The sequence below is a fragment of the Acanthisitta chloris genome, unplaced genomic scaffold (genome assembly GCF_000695815.1).
Source record: "Acanthisitta chloris isolate BGI_N310 unplaced genomic scaffold, ASM69581v1 scaffold46060, whole genome shotgun sequence".
NCBI classification, from domain to species: domain Eukaryota; kingdom Metazoa; phylum Chordata; class Aves; order Passeriformes; family Acanthisittidae; genus Acanthisitta; species Acanthisitta chloris.
Genome location: NW_008653095.1, coordinates 1 through 16,566, shown reverse-complemented (window position 1 = coordinate 16,566; position 16,566 = coordinate 1). Strand labels below are relative to the sequence as shown.

The following is a 16,566-nucleotide window of genomic DNA, read 5'->3' as shown; positions in this document are numbered from 1 at the left end:
GGATATTGGGAGAGGTAGCTCAGTCACAACAGCTACATGGCTTTCCTTCCACACGTAGGTAAGCTAGTAGTATGGCAACAGAAGAAACATTTGTTGACCATTTATCTGGTAATAGTTAGGCTGTGTTGGCTGTTGGAGTGGTTAGAGCTGAGGCAAGTAATCTCCAAGCTGAACCACTTTATTGTAGTGACCTGTCCTAAAAAGTGCCTCAAGCTTTGGGCTCAATTTCAGCATAAAGAGATACAAAACAGACCAGAAGAGCTGGACTGCTGAGGCTAACCTTTAGGAACAAGTGACGTCAATGAAAGCTGGAGACCAGGTTGGAAAGGGTCTTTACCCCTCTATCTCATAGCACCATCAGCTTCTCATGGTAGGGAGTACTGGCTAAAGCTATTAATTTATTGTTGCTTTGTCATTCCTGTTCTGCCTCCAGCCCTTAGAAAGTGGTAGGAAAAGTCTTTTGTCTTCATCAGCTACAGGAATCTCCTCTTGTTGTTATCACACAAAAGCTTGGGAGGTGCAGTTCCATCAGAATTAACTGAACCAAACATAGTTCATTCATTCTGGAGCAGTTCAGTTCATCTCTGACCAGTGTATCTTTTGCCCCATAAAAACCAACTAACCAACAAAAAGAACAGAAGCCCTGATGTGTGGATTTTAGCAGAACAGGGATATGAGAGCCAGGGAATTAAGTCCTGCACACACAGACCTCTTTCTCACCTGCTTCTCATATTAGCAGCCAGATCTGCACGCGCACAGGTAGGAAGTAACATTAGTGTTCCTTATTGCTTTGTAACAGCTCAGAGTCACTATGTGGCTCTGGGAGGCATCATGAGGTCTGCGCAGAGGTCACTCAGTTGTGAGGGCGAGTAGCACCATGACTGTAATGCCTGTACACAGGAGCAGAATTTGCTGCAGGGAGTTCCTGGAAAAGAAACAGCAAAATCAGGAGGAGCCAAAGACCAACCCCCATAAGGCAGTAGTGTAGATGCTCTCAAATTGTTTGCCCTTTGCTCTTCCAAGTCTACCACAGGGACAACACAATAGCTGTATGCAGACACTAGTTTCTTTCCCAGCACCACAAGCAAAGAAGTTGTCTATAAACTGAGATGTACTTGTTCCACTCAGCTGCAAGGTCCAACTCCAGGTTTGGAAATCAATTCAAGCTGATTCAGTCACGCAGCTATTCAGGTATATATTCCTGTCCTTTCACTCAAAAGGGAACCAGCGCTTCTGCAGCACGTTCACAGACACTTTACGGACCTCATCCAACTAACAGCTACAGTTACAGAAAAATAAAAAGCTGATGAATTTGTCCATTCTTTTAGCACTATCTCAAGTTTATGCTGGACTGAAGTGACTGTGTACCTTCCACCCCTGCACACTGTGCCAAAACCCCCTGCCAGCATATGAGGTTACCAAACAAGCTCCCAGCTGGTCATTAACATTTCTCCACCAGAAGTTCCTGCCTCCTCAGATGTAACTGTGGAGCTTGTTTTTGGAGCACTGTTTATGTCAAAATTAACTAGGTGAGCCAAGGAATCTTATTTAAACTGCTTAAGTTACCTGTCTCATTACAACTGAAATAGAAGGGAACATTCAGAGGCAGCTCTGCTAGCAGATCCAAGAGGGGCTTTACAGTGGTACAGCTGGATTTGGACCTGCTATAGCCTTAATTAGACTTCAAGAAATTAGAGTAATACACAAGGGGAGGCAAAATATGCTAGAATATATATACACCAGTGCAGAACAGAGATGACTGACGTGGGATATAATGTCAGACTATGAAATGTTGAATGATAAAGAAAACTATTATTTTCTACTCACACAGCAGCATGGTAAGATCTAATAAAAAGAAAGTCAATCAGCAGGAGTGTAAGAACTAAATAAGAAGCACCACTTAACACAGTGCAGTCAAACTCTGCAAACTTGCTGCCAAAGGAGATTGCAGAAGCCCAAACTAATGGATAGGGTCACAAAGGGATGGCAGAAGCATATGAAGGATAAATTCATATCTGGTTACCAGACACACACACCTCTATGGGGCCCTGGTCTGGACAGTCCCGTAACAGTATATGCCAGGCACTGGCAAGACAGATTGGGCAACAGGTGTCCTTACTGGACATGTTTCTGAGGACCTTTCTCTGGCTGCTCATGCTACATCCTGTGCTAGCACAGTCTTAAGGGCTGATCCAGCTGAAGGCTCCCATGTTTTAGATGGTTCTTTGTAGTCCCATACACACAACAGACAGCACAGCAGTCTCTCTTGATTCCAGCCTTAACCATGGAATTTGAAAAGCTGGCATTCATGCACTCCCAGAATAGGCACAAGGAAGGGTTATATCCCAGCTCCCTGGAAGTAAGAATTGCTGCAGCAGAACAGGAGGGAACACTTACCAAGGATTCTTTTCCTCCAGAAGATCAGGCACAACATTTACCAAGGCAATATACAGAAATCCTCCAGAAGTGAAAGGGAGGATCCAGGCTACTGTTTCACCTGCAGAAACACAGAAAGCTTTCGCTATTACTATGACAGAGCCATGGGAGGGCAACACAGGAGGGAAAGAAGATGCACACACCAGGATGACAAGCACTGTCTTCCCCTTCATTCCTACAGAGGTCCCAAGGAGCCTTACCTGCTCCCTTTGGTGACTGAGCACATATTGCAAAGCAGGCTCCTAGAATTCCCCCCAGTGCTGTGGAAAGCTGCATCTTGGCTGCACTCCAGCAATCAAAGCCAGCCCGAAGTAGGATTGCAAAGTCTCCAACCTACAAAACCCAAGAGCTGACAGTTAATAAGCACAAATATTAAATTCTCAGTCACAAAGGCCATTCGCTTTAAGACCGTTCCTGATTTTCCCTGTTGCCAGTCTCCCAGAGGAAGTAGCTTTCAAAAGGACAAGAAAATGTTAACCAGACCCAGGCCTGCCCTTAACAGATGAAGCACCTTGTAATCCCCCTCATGATGGCAGGATACAAAGCCCTCTCACCTCATGTGGGATTTCATGCAGGAGAATAGCCATTGTGGTGAGGAACCCAACCTGCAGCAGAGAGAAAGTGATTAGAAAACAATCCCAATATTCTTGGATGAATTCCATCAGGTCCCATATAGTTATAGGGAGCCATCTGGAGCAGCAGATCCCACACCGGTTACGGGCTGACTGGGAGTTTATCATTCTCTCAGTCATGGTTCTCCAGCTCAGGGCACTAGGAACCCCATAGCTCACCATCAGTGTTGAAGACAAAAACAAAAAAACCCCAAAAAACAAACAAACAAAAAAAAAAGCATTAAACATCTCTGCCTCATTTATGTCCCTGTTTCTGAGGTAACTATCCTCGTGGTGTAAGGGGCTAACGTGATTTCTAGACTGGCTTTTGAGTAGGTGAGGGTAGATGAGCTAATCCTTCCCCTAATGCCAGTGCAAATGACTAACATGTCCCAAGTTTGAGAAGCTCTGCATCAGAGGATCAGGATAGGGTTGGTATTTACCATAGTCTGCATTTTCTCAGACAATTCCAGAAAATAGAAGGGAACTCCTCACATCTTTGGGTGTTTTGTCTGTTGCATCACACTTGAGATGAGGCCTCTTCAGTTCAGGCAACAGTCGGGGCCAGAAACCTTACCTTTCTGCTAACCAGGAAGCTGGCTGCTACTGCCAGGCCGTGTGTGAAGTTATCAATGGTGTTGGCCAGCAGGTTGAGGTATCCACTAATCTGCAAAGTGAAGGAAGAGTCCCTGATAAGGGAAAGGACATCAGAAGATAACAAAGCACATGGCTTAGTCACAGTTATGCAGTCATGATTGGATGGGAAAGGTCAGGGCACGGCACTTCTACTTAGGATCTTAAACTACATCAGTGCTTGAGTATCAATTACATGTAATTTAGGGGTAAACCAAGTTATAGAGTAGGCAACTATTGTCTGATATTATAATAACTACCTTATCCAATGCCAAACAGAAAAAGAGGAAGGAGAAAGAAGAAAACCACAATGCAAGAATATACTGAATTCTAAAATGAATCAATTTTAGGTAACACAGACTAACATGCACAGGTGACTGGCTTCAAATACGACCTGACCCTGTTTTCAAGTCATGTACTTTAATATCCAACCGCTCAATATCTCCTTTTCAAAAGCTGGCATGAACTATGCAACCAAACAAATGCTGCTGAAATAGCTTTTTATAACTAAATAAACCTTCAAACATTGTACTAAAAAAACTTGTGCTTGTGGGTTTGCTTTCCCTTAACAAAGAATAAAAAGAGAATATAGTGATGACAGTCACCAAAGAGCCACCTACTAGGAGGCCGCACAGCATGTATTTGCATTTGCATATGAACGTATTCCTTAAAACTACCAGCATAAAGCACCTTCCTTCCTCACAAGTCCATCCCCAGTACAACTATGCTCCTCTCCAGACAAACTCTGAGCATCTGACCTAGGGTGGTTTATGAGGGCACCACACTAGTCCTTTAGGTCACAGGCTTTGTGTTTTTTCAATTACATTTAACACAAACTACTGCATGTGTCTCAAGCTAGTGCAGCTCACCACATGGCACTGCAGTGCGAATTACTATCAAAGCAGGTGTTAGGCAATGCATCAGCCTGTCTCTGATGGCAGAACTTCAGATATAGACCACGATTCAGAAGGGGAGAGGCTGTCTAGAAACTGTGAGGCATTGACCACTTACTTCACCATAGCATCAGATGCCAAAGTTCAGCTGGAAAAGTACAAGCTAATGGATTTCATTAGCTCTTTTCAGTCTTATGCTCTTCCCTGTTTCTATCAACTCTGCTTGGGGCATCACTTCTTCCTGTCATTTGTATGCCACACCTCAGGTGGGGCTTTCTGTCAACTCTCTCTCCAAAGCACCCCCTTCCTGCAGGGCACTTCCACACAATCTGGGCACACCTCCATAGGCTCTACATTTTTAAGAGTGCATTAATGATAAAGCATGAAAATAAAGGATTAAGCAAAGTCTAATTAAGCTCACTTTTAAGGAATAATCTAAGTCACATCTCCACAATGGATGCAAAAGAAGTTCCCTGCATATTTTTGTAAGAACGAAAACAGAAATAGATGCATTCAGGCAGATTCCAGTAAACAACAGTTTTACTTCTCAATCTTCATACTCTCATTCCTAGACAGACAAGTATGACTGTCTAAAATTCTCCTTTTCATGTTGGGTTTTTATATGCTTGCATTTTCCCCACAGACTAATGATAATTAGTCACATCAGTTTTACATAGATATGCTTTCCCATACCACTGTATAGGGAAAAAATAGACTTCATGATTAAAACATTATGACTTTTTCTTTTCAGTGGCTTGGGCAAAAGCTGTCACTGAAAGAAGCAAAGCCTTGGAGTGCTTAGAAATAAACTGGGTTGATTTGACAGTTATGAGCCTCTGACATTCCGTGAATCCCTAACAGGATGCTCTCGCTGCTCATAGAGAGCAGAGCCAGATGAAGCATTTATGTTCATGCTTCAGAATTAATGTCACTGTGTAATAAAACATACTTCCACAAATCAGCAAAGACCCCATGTGCCACAGGGCAAACAAAAGAATAAGCAAGGCAAAAGTACTCTACATTGGTTTTGCTTGTTGAGGGAATAAAGGCTGCAATGCAGGACAGAACTGATCTATGTTTGGGTGCAAAGGAAAACCTCCCACCTGCAGTTTTCAAGCTAGGACAAATTATAGCAGCAGCTAAAAAGCAGAAGTTCTAATATATATGTGAACAATGGTCAGCTGACTACAGCTTACTAATCACGAAGCCCTGAAGGGTGACTTTGTTTAAACAGTATCTTCCCCTTTTCGTTGGCTGAAAAAAGGGGTTTCTTAGCGAACAGCATAAGCAAACTGTCTTGCCAGGGATTTCTCTGCAAGCACCCACTTTGTGCACTTGCAGCAGCACTGTTTCCTGCACATCCCTTCCCCACCCTGCACTGCAGGACAGGCACCTTGCCGGGGCAGCGAGACTCACCTGCTGAGGGCACCCAGGCAGCCCTGCCAAGCAGCGCCGCCTCTAACGACCGCAGCGCTTTTCAATAGGGCATTAGTTTGCATTCCTCCTCTACTGCCACTCTGACTTTTATGGACCTTGCAGAAGTTTCACCCTCAAGACTTCTATCCTCTTTTGAACTCAAGAAAAATTAATTATGGGTTCAAAAGTTACTGAAAATGAAGGGCAGAACAGATGGACAGACAGATGGAATGACTGCTTATGTTGTTGCCTAAGGAAACAGGCTAACAACGCAGGAGTATCTTGGTAGCTTTGGTAATTTCCACCCTACCAGGAAGGCTATTGAAGTATTCAGATCATATGCTCAGAAGGTAGAAAGTTAAAACCGCACACGCTGTCATTAGTTTCTGTTTCATGGGTATTGACAGCAGTCTGTAAGTGTGAATAGATGTGTTAGGATTCAAAGCTAGAAGGGATCTCCACGGCTCTACAAACCTTCTACATAACACAACTGAATCTCGTTTCATTTCTGCACAAAGTCCATTGTTTCCTAAGCTATAATGTGCTTTGTAGAGAGCAGCTTAAACCACAGCTAAAGCCCATAAATGACAAGGCATCTGCAGTCTCCAAGGTAAGGTGGTGCACTGGCAGGTTACCCTCAGTTGTCTCAAAATTCTAGTCTGCTACTGTTTGCTATGGCTGTAATTATTCAAGTTCAGTCATGCCTCTTACATGGACATCTGTACACTTTAAGTCACCCCTGGTCTGTCATAGCTACAGAGCTGAACTAAAGAAAATCACTTGTCGTGTACAGCAAACTTAAACCATTTATTTCATCTCTTTCCTGACCCCTTTACAAATTATCAGTAGCATCTTGGTACTTGGAATAACAGCACTAGGAAAAGTGAGAGAGCTGTTTCATTGCTGCTAGAGAGAAAGAGGAACTCTTGCCTCTTCTCTTACATACTCTTTCCTGCTCACCCATTCTCCTGGCTGCGGCATCATAAGGGAAGAATGCGTTCAAACAATTTCCTACTGTAATTTTCATGCCTTTTTCCAAGGCATTGACTTTCTAGATGCTGTCCCTGCTTGTAAACCCTATTTTCTAAACATGATCTGCATTCTTTTGGAATCTATTCCTTAATATTTGCATGCATCAAAATCTGTTAAAAATTCAGCTCTTTTGATGAAGGTACTTAGTTTAGCTGCTCTCACTGACTTCATGCAGTCACAATGTGCCATTTATGTAATACAGCAGTACCTGCAGATGTGAAGATATACTGTTTTTATAAGTAATCACTTAGGCAAATCATAACCCATCAGTGAACAGATTTGAGGGGGGCTGCAATCATCCAGCCCCTGTTGATAATACAAAGTAACTGATTTTTGATTCAGCTAATATTGGCAAAGTTGATTTAATGCAGTGCTAGTTTTACTAGAATGAGGGAAAATTTATGCTCAATATGTATTTGCCATTACCTTTATCAAACAATTTTATGACCGAATAAAAGGCAGCAAAAATGTCTGATTGATAAGTTTATCTTTCCTAAGATCATACTAATTAGCATTAATCAGTGTTTCATTTCTACTTGAAATCAGTGGTAGACTAACCATCCTCTGAGTCTGTAGTTCCCTATGTAAACCTTTCTAAAATTAGGGTACAATGTTTCATAACACAGTAATATTAGTTTCTTCTCTCCTGTCACCTTGAGATACATCAACGTGGCACTTTGCAGTTTGTGCAGTGCTCTGCACAGATTACATGAATGTGACAGATATTAAAAATACTCAGTGACCTCAGCATAACTTTCACGTTGTATAGGAAGAGCTATAAAGTTAAACCGAAACAGATTTAAAAGAGAAAGACTGAAGAGCCTCTGACTGACCACACACCCAAGTCTGGGCTAGTTCATGCAACCTCACTTTCTGCTCATAGTTACTCTCACACAATCTTGCACATTTTCTTGGGCTTTCAGGCTCAGATTGTAGGCCCTTCTTCACAAATGCAGTTGTTCATTCTCTCATTTGCAATGTTCACCCAGACAAGGGTTTCCATGGTACAAAGACAGTAACATTAAACTGAAAGGAAAGCCAGTGTAAAGGTTATCTGCTTCCCTTGCCCTCCCCCACCTCCAATCCCATGAGTCTGCTGATCAGGCAAACTTACCCCCACACTACGGGCTGCCTGTCTACACGCCAAGCCGATTCAATAAGTTAAGTTAGGAGAGAAATAAACCCAGGGGTGGTAGGTGGGTGTATGTGTGTAGAAAAAGCAAATTCTTTGCCTGTTTATCTCCCTAAATAGGCTCACTGTGTGGCGAGACAAGATCCAGTGCAAAGGAAACAATGGGAAATGCAGGTTTGGGACAGAACTGGACAAGAAGTCCTTTTTGACAGCAGATAAACTGACAATCAGAAAACTGGACTACTGAGTTCTGCAATGGATAGCTTCAACTATTGAAACACCTCCAAAAGATACCTCAAAAGGAAAAGTGCAGTTCACGATAGGTACAATGCCGGCACTAGAGAAATCATGGCACCGAAAATTAAGAACGTAAAGACATAACAACTAGAAAATATAGAGCAGCAAAATGTGAAATACTGTATTTTGGTCTCAGAATTCAGCCAAAACACAGATCACCAGACTTCTGCCCTCACAATATTGACTTTGCGTCTTCTGCATAAGTTGCAGTGCAGATTTTTTTCAAGTCTGCTATTTCCACCTGTCCTAGGTTACAATGTAGGGTGTAACCAATAGTATGTATTTCTGACTCTGTCAGCGGTTTCTTGTTATACTGTTGCATTTATTGTTTTGGTTTTCCTATTAAATTGTATTTCTGACTTGGAGTCTCTCACTGGTTTGCTTCCAAACCAGCACACTACCATGCTGTGACTAGGACACACACTTTGACAGAGCAAAGTTAAGCACGACTCAAACACTGAGTTCCCCACTCAGGCACAGTTCTTTCCACAGACAATTCCTGACTAAGGATGTGAAGGTGAATTTGTGGGTCTCTTACCTTGATTCTGTTGTTTGTTGGACAAGACTGGAGAGAAGAGCCATTACACTGAGTTCCTGCTGTTTGGAATTGGCCTGCTACCCTTCCATTGGAAATCTGTCCAGCAAGTGCTTTGGAATCACACTCCTAGATTGGGTGAAAAGAACTTGTCACTGACTTTTTGTCAGTGATGAATGAGCATGGATCAGGGTCAGAAATCCAATCTTCACCCTTAATCCTTTGGCCCTTACAATGTAAATCAGCAGCTTTGGTACCCCTGTTTCAGTAACAGCTGCCAGAAATGAGACAGATTCAGACAGCATTGTGACATCTCCACTGTAAGACAACAAGAGCAAAGACCTCCCAGTCCTCAAGAGAAGTTGAAAGAAAGAAGAGGAATTGGAGTCATGCCCCCTTGACATGAGTGCTCCAGATCCCAGTCCCTATAAAGGAGGAGCCCTCTTTCACACATGTAATATAAAGAACAAAACCAACCCAGAAGTGAGAAATCTCAGTTAAAACCACAAAACAAAGCCTGGAGATAAAACTTTTTTCTAGAGACCAGTCTCAAAGAAGTGGAAAAAAGCTCCCAAAGGGCAATGACAAGGTACTCACAGCTCCAGGGTCAATTGCTGAGCCTGTCAGATAAGGTAGATGAGGTGTTTAGTACAGAACTTCAAATACAAGAGCACTCCCCCTCCTCGTGCTGCTAACTTACCACACCAGGGCACTCCTCTTCTTTCTCTAGGAAGATTTTCTCTAGCACCAGGAAGGTCAGGAAACCAATGATAACCCAGAGACCCAAAAGCTTCTGCTGCTGCAAGCTCTGCCCTTCTCCTGAAGAGCAACAAAGAAATCTTCATGTCTCTACTGAGTACACAGTGTTTCACACATGTGAACACACAGCACATCCCGGACACCAGCAGTTTCAAGACAAAACAAGAATTTACAGTGAAAAGACTCCCTGGAGATAAGAGGAGCAAACACATCTCAGAATAGATAAGTTTAACTGGCTTATTCTTGATCTAACAGATAGCCTCATCTCAGGACACTCAGAGTGAGAGCTACCACCCCTTTTTCTTCAGCGAAACCCAGAATATTTCCTGACAGCACTGTGAATTTCTGTGAGCTCCAGAGGCAAAGGAAGATACATCAACAAAAATCCAGCAGCTAAAGCTACTGAGCAGCAAGCCCTGACATGAAATCTGCCATTACCAAAGCTCTAGATTCACCTTCCCCTTTCTGCCACACCTAGGCGAGTTATTAAGCTCAAAGCTATAAACTTTCTTTTCAATTGCAGCCAAGATTGCGAGATAATAATCCATTCAGCCTGGCAGCAGAAATGGAGATTGCATGCAATAGAAGAACAGAGCAACTCAAACAGGGCTTACATGGGTCGAGGAAACCTTTATGCTTCAGGACAGTGTGTCAGAAGCAAATGAGCTAGAGCAGCAAGACAGAGTAATTCAGGAGCCACTGTAGAAAGGGGTAAAAAAAAAAGATAGCATGTTCTGCTGACAGTGCTAGGGCTGTGAGGAAGAAGAGAACTAAAGGTCAGCAGATTTGATATCCCAGGACATAGGTGCAAGAAACCCAGGGCATCTTTTTCCCCTCTCTCACATTTCAGTGGCAAAACTGTTTCTTGGTTTCTCAATAGATGGGATGCAGCAGCACCTGCCTTCTATTCTATCAGTTTGCTGAAGCAGAGAGATACAAACATTATAGGTTTCAACAACCCTGGCTATCTGAAGGATGAAGGAGCTACACTGATACCATAAGCTCTATACCAACTAAAACAGTGTTTAGTTTGCTGGCAAACACAAGTTTCTGTCACCTGCATTTCCTTTTTCTGCCCCTGCCCACCCTCCAATTATGGCTCTATAGACAATTTTCCATGATTTCTCCTTGAGCAAAGATTGAGAGGGCAACGCATATGAGCTCCCTTAAATCAAAGTACCCAAGAGAGGGGTCCCTGTTAGTGACCCCCAGCTGAGATAGTGCACATGTTCACATACATCCACACATTCATTGCTTTGATACCAAGAAGTAGACTGAAAGCAGGAATTGAACAGTTAAAGCCCAAAGCATAAAGAATAACTTTACTAATAGCACAATTTCAGCTTAATTAGCAAAATAGCAAGGATCACATAGTATAGATAAGGAGCTTCACTAACAGTGTTGTTTTGGCTTGGCTGGCGAAACGATGCACCTTATCCATAAGGCAGTAGAACTAACCTGACTCAAACCTTGGCAGTAGGGGGAAAACTAAGACCATGTGGGGTGTGGAATGAAGAAACAAAATGTTCAAGATAGAGGCAAGGTCAGCAAGGAACGCAAGACTGTCCAAAGGGGTAAACGGTTGCATAATAAGGGTGTCCAAAGGGCACTGAGGAAGAGGAGACACTTCATCTTCACGACCACCCAACGACCACCAGGACCATGGGACTGATGCCAGGAGGATGGAGACGAAGGAGGAGTATATGATAATGATTTCTAACAACTAACTATAATAATAACCACCCATTCCTGGAAATAATGAATACGTATGAGCATTTAATGTATATAAACCGTGAAGTTTTTGTCCCTGGGAGCACAAGTTTGGTAGAGCAATCCCCCTTGTGCCCAGTGCTGAATAAACAAATACCTGCTACGATACAATACAAGTCTGTGAGTAGTTCTTTTCCAGACTTTTCTCAGCATCAGCTTCCCATCAGGTTAAAGAAGCATTTCCTTTCCTTACATAAAGGACAAAGGAAAATCGACAGAGATTTACAGGAGTCCAAGGAAAGCCAGGAAAAGTCCATAGACAAGGAAACCATTGCAAGTTACTAAATATAAAGAAACCACGGCAAAGTGAGAAAGCCTCTAATCTCAAATCTTTTCCAGACTTTTCTCAGCATCAGCTTCCCATCAGGTTAAAGAAGCATTTCCTTTCCTTACATAAAGGACAAAGGAAAATCGACAGAGATTTACAGGAGTCCAAGGAAAGCCAGGAAAAGTCCATAGACAAGGAAACCATTGCAAGTTACTAAATATAAAGAAACCACGGCAAAGTGAGAAAGCCTCTAATCTCAAAGTCTTTGGAGGACTCCAGAGTACAGAGATGAAGTATTACATGTGTGTTTATTGTTCTTATATCCCTCCCTAGGCATTTGCTTTTATATATTGTTTGAAAGGGAATACCAGCCTAGACCAGTTTTTGGGCTGACCCAGCCTGGCTGGTCTTGTGTTTTCAAGGCAGAACAGACTCAACAAAGGTAGCAGTAGGCATGGCACAGGCTGCTTCCAGACAAGTAATACTTTCATACCTGTTGTTGCACTGCATGTGTAGGCCCAGGCTTCAGGAAGCAGGTGCAGAAACACATTCCCCAATAGTCCACCAATTGCAAAACTCAACAGCTGCTTCAAACGGTGTGATCCAGCTAAAAGGAAAAAAAAAGAAAAAGAAACAAAAATGGATCACAACTCACTCAGGAGCCAAAATATCTCCAGCTGAGATTTTGCACAAAGAAACCTAAATTGGAAGCATCTGCAAAGCAAGCTTTCAAAGGAGCAAGCATGAAACAAATGGAGTGCAAGAAAAAGCCCTTGCACCACTTGGCAGGGACAGCAGTGTATGGGAGGCCCCTGGACCAAGTAGGGTGCAAAACAATACTCTCTGTATAAACTCCATCCAGGCTTTACATTCGCCCAAGGACTCCCTATCAAATTCACAGGTATGGACTAAAGCACTGAGAACAGACTTTCTATTTTAGAGAACAATATTTCTGTGACAAGGTCCTGTTCACTGTGCTCGGTCATGTGTCACATCCCAGGACTTTTGGCTTCAGAAAGGCCAGTGCAGGTAGCAGGTTTACCTTCTGACTGCAGAGCAGCTCCTGTCTCAAATGGGATCACCAGCAAGGGGAAAACCCCACTCAGTCCCACCATGAATGAACCGATGAGGGAACAGATCCAAGCATCCAGCCGCTCACTGCTGAAAAGGTTTCCCCAGGACTCTGCCTCCTTCTCACACAGGGAACCAGAACTAGCAGCAACATGACTCCTCGGAAGATGCTGAGCTTCACAGGCCATGATCAGAAACAAGGCGAGCGTCCCATCAAGCAGAAGCTTCTGTTTTGTCATTGCTAAGTGATCTCAGCTGGGCTGGCCAATCTCTGAAAAGAGAAGAGGAAAGCAGTTCTGAGAGCAAGCTCAACTCTCCCTCCCACCACCTCAAAGGAAAGGCTTCGGTCACACCATCCTCTCCCATCAGGATCTTAGCTCAGGTATGTATCACCGTGAGGAACATCTGAAACTCTTCCTGATTTCAACAGAGCACTAAAGGATAGGGAGGCAGTTTATCACTGGGTGTATGAAACTGCACAAGACATCTTGTGAAAGCATCTGGCCTTCAGCATTTCCCTTCAGGTGGGCTGAACAAGGACTCCAAGTACCCCTGTCCTTGCCCTTCAGTGTCCCAAGGCTTCTGAGGAAGGTATTGACCAGAGATCCTACCCAGATAAGTCTTCTCTTTACCATGGAACAGCATCCGTGCAACAAATTCGGATGCAAGACAGGTAACATCACAGAGGTCTGGAAATTCATGAGTAGTGTAAAGACGGTGAACAGGGGTTAATCATTAGGTGCTGACAGCCATCACATGAAGCCAGTGAGGGTGAGCTTCAAAACAAACAAACCTTCATCAGCAGATCACTTGTGTGGTAGTACTTCTCCAAAAACAACAAAAAATTTTACATGGATTCATCAAAAGACAGGACAAGTACTAGAAAGACAAATCAATTGATTGCTAATGGTTAAACAGCCCACATTGGACTCAGGAAACTGAAAGGGTACTTGAAAAATACCATATACACTTGTCCTGTTTTTATCCTTTCCTAGAAGGATACTGGGTTAGGTGGTCTCTTAGTCAAAATCAGCACAGCTGTTCCCAAGAGCTCTGCAATCACAAGAAAACTGGAGAGAAGCAGGCATGTTAGAAGAGGAAAATTAAGATAATTACACTCTTATTGGCAAACAGGAAAGCAAATGCTGTAAAAGCTGAAGTACAAAAGCTCCTTCAGTCTCCAGAAGAAAAAGTTAAATGTGATGAGCAAAATTAATTTGGAAATGGGAGAAAAGAGAGGTTTAGGAAAAAAAGGCTCAACAAATGTTCACAAAACAGCTGTTGACTGAGAAAGAATAATGGCATTCACCGGAAAGCATGTAAGAAACCAGTCAAAGTAATCCCTGAGGCATTAGTGACTATCTTTGAAAATGCACAGGAATACAGGAAGGCCATGAGAAGGCTGGAGAAGCATCATGCCTCACCTACCTTTATAAAAGAAAAAAAAAAAGGTGGGAGAAGACTTAAGTTACAGACCAGTAACTTCAATCCTCTGAAGGATTCTTAATCAAATTAAATGATCAGTTTGTAGTTACCTATAAGATAAGAAAGCAATAAAGATATAAAAGCATTAAGTAACAGCCAGACAGAAAGGGATCTGAAATTATCAAGACAAAATTCAGGGTGTTGGAGCCAATCTAAGGGCTCACTGAAGATGAAAAGGACAGTGTCACCCCTTGGACCCATCCCTTCATAAGGCATCACCTTCCAGTGTCACACTGGACGAGTGAGCAGCATCAGAACAAACGAGCAGGAAAAACTACTTCTTTAAAGGCTCAGCCTTTGCCAATTTGAATCCCAGAACGAAAACACTGCAGGAGGAAGGCCCAGCTGCAGTGAGCAGCCACAAAGAAAATTAAGGAACAGGGTCCCATGACTCCTGTGAAGGAGAACACTGGGCACAAAGGGCAGGAAACTGATTCCCCTAATTCACATTTGTGTCGGTCAAATTTCTGTTGCCCAACTTTCTGTTATTCTCTTGTTACTCACATGAGGGACAAGCAGCACATTTCTGCACACCTGTGCTGCCTGACTATCAGGTAGCAACCTCACATCTCATGCACTAAATTCCTGGTGCTTATAAAACATCTACCAGAAACTCGGTGTATCATCTAGGACACACCTTTGTGCCCAGCTAATTGTTTAGAGCATATCCCCAGCATTTGCTTCTCCCCAATGCACTTGCTCAAAAAAAAAAAAAAAAAAAAAGGCGCATTTTAATCTCTGTAGCCCCTTTTGTTCTCTGCCTCATTAGTACATTAGTAAAGTCTCTAAATTCAAACTAGTTGCTCCTAAAATAAATATTTAAGAGCAAGAAAAGGAGCAGTGAAGATGTAGTCCCAGGAAAAAACCACACTCAAGAGGAAAACAATACCCTGCCTCTACAGTTGCAGAGGGTGGAGGACGTCTCTGCCTACCCTTAATTTTAGACAACAGCATCTGTTTTAGGAACACAGCTAGAGAATGTCTTGAGAAACTTCTAGAGAAAGCACCAACAGGTTCTCAGAGACATCTGTGGTCACTATGACGAAGAGGCACGACCAGGTTTAGAGAGATGTGTTTTTCTGAAGAAGGGTATATGACATATTTAAGGACATGCATGGTAGAAATGGACAGCACATTGTTTACTTATCAGTTTTGACAATTACTCCATTTGGGATCACAGCCCCAGCCATGCTGGATCACAATCAGGTCACCATCACCACTGCAGCACTCTACAGTGCACTATGCATTTCACACAGGTTTCTGAGCACTCAGGAGTCAGGTCTGCTCAGCTCCTTCTGCAACAGCCTCAGGACTGGAACAATCATGAGGTTTTCCCAGCTCAGGAAGAACACACAAAAGAGATTTTGCCATTTACACACTCCTGAGCAGGGGCAGAGGGAAACTGCACACCAAGCCAGCTGACCCCCCTCACAGTGCTCACTGAGCACCCCTGTGGTAGGCAGTGGCTAAGAAAACATGGACAAAACTTAAAACAAAGAGAAAATAAAATATTGACAAAACGACTATTCCTGCAGCTACACATCTACTACTCTCTAGCTAGAAACTCTGCCTTCTCAGACCATACAGCTCCATCTCTGTCTCAGCACAATTGCTCATTGCCACAGAATAATATTTTTTAGATGCTGGCGAGAGAGGAAAAAATGAAAAAGAAAAGGCTCTTTTACGAGCATTTTCCCTGGAAACCAGTTGCCTGATATTACGGTTGTAAAAGCTTACTGCGTGGAATGGAAATAAGTTATTTTCCAGGGAGGAAGCATAATTTTCAGCCAAAAAATTCTCTGTGAGCCACCTCCCTCCATTCACCCGTGGAGAGCTTTGCATTCCTCCTGGAAGCCCTGGCCCCGCTGGAGGCACAAAAGGTCTCCAGCACTGCCCATCTTTAAGGATTGCACTGCTCCGGTGGGAACCTTCCCCTTTGCCCCATCTTTCTCATAAAAAACCCACTTCAACAGCGGCTCCCGTTTCTGCAAATGACACAGCGCGCACCTACAAGCCAGGGATGCACAGGATTACGAACCGCGGGGTATCACTGAGCAGAACACGGTACAGACCCCGGACGAACCTAAGAGCTGGCAGGGAAAGCAGACGAGGCTGACTGGACACTACCCGAGATCGGGAGACAGCGACTCCTTCCCCACCCTCCATCCTTCCATCCCCAGGATGAGACAGGAGAGTTCGCGGATCAAACAATGGCGTTCACTCCCTCA

The 16,566-nt window shown here is 43.3% G+C and overlaps 1 protein-coding gene across 1 annotated transcript; it reads right to left on the bottom strand.

Moving 5' to 3' along the window:
- Positions 1-519: 519 nt before the first annotated feature.
- On the bottom strand, positions 520-13,092 carry SLC39A13 (solute carrier family 39 (zinc transporter), member 13). Its single transcript, XM_009079337.1, has 9 exons — positions 12,825-13,092; positions 12,276-12,389; positions 9,686-9,804; positions 8,989-9,114; positions 3,625-3,714; positions 2,991-3,041; positions 2,637-2,769; positions 2,398-2,497; positions 520-925 (listed from the first exon to the last, which is right to left on the bottom strand). Exons 1-9 carry the CDS (start codon positions 13,090-13,092, stop codon positions 850-852), a joined length of 1,077 nt encoding a protein of 358 aa, XP_009077585.1. The 3' UTR covers positions 520-849.
- Between the last annotated feature and the right edge of the window lie 3,474 nt (positions 13,093-16,566).

Coding starts and splice junctions, on each gene's coding strand:
- SLC39A13 (XM_009079337.1), bottom strand. CDS start 13,092: ATGACAAAACAGAAGCTTCTGCTTGATGGGACGCTCGCCTTGTTTCTG. Junction 9,115..9,685: donor AAGAGGAGTGCCCTGGTGTG/GTAAGTTAGCAG, acceptor CACCCAATCTAG/GAGTGTGATTCCAAAGCACT. Junction 2,498..2,636: donor TCAGTCACCAAAGGGAGCAG/GTAAGGCTCCTT, acceptor GTGTTTCTGCAG/GTGAAACAGTAGCCTGGATC.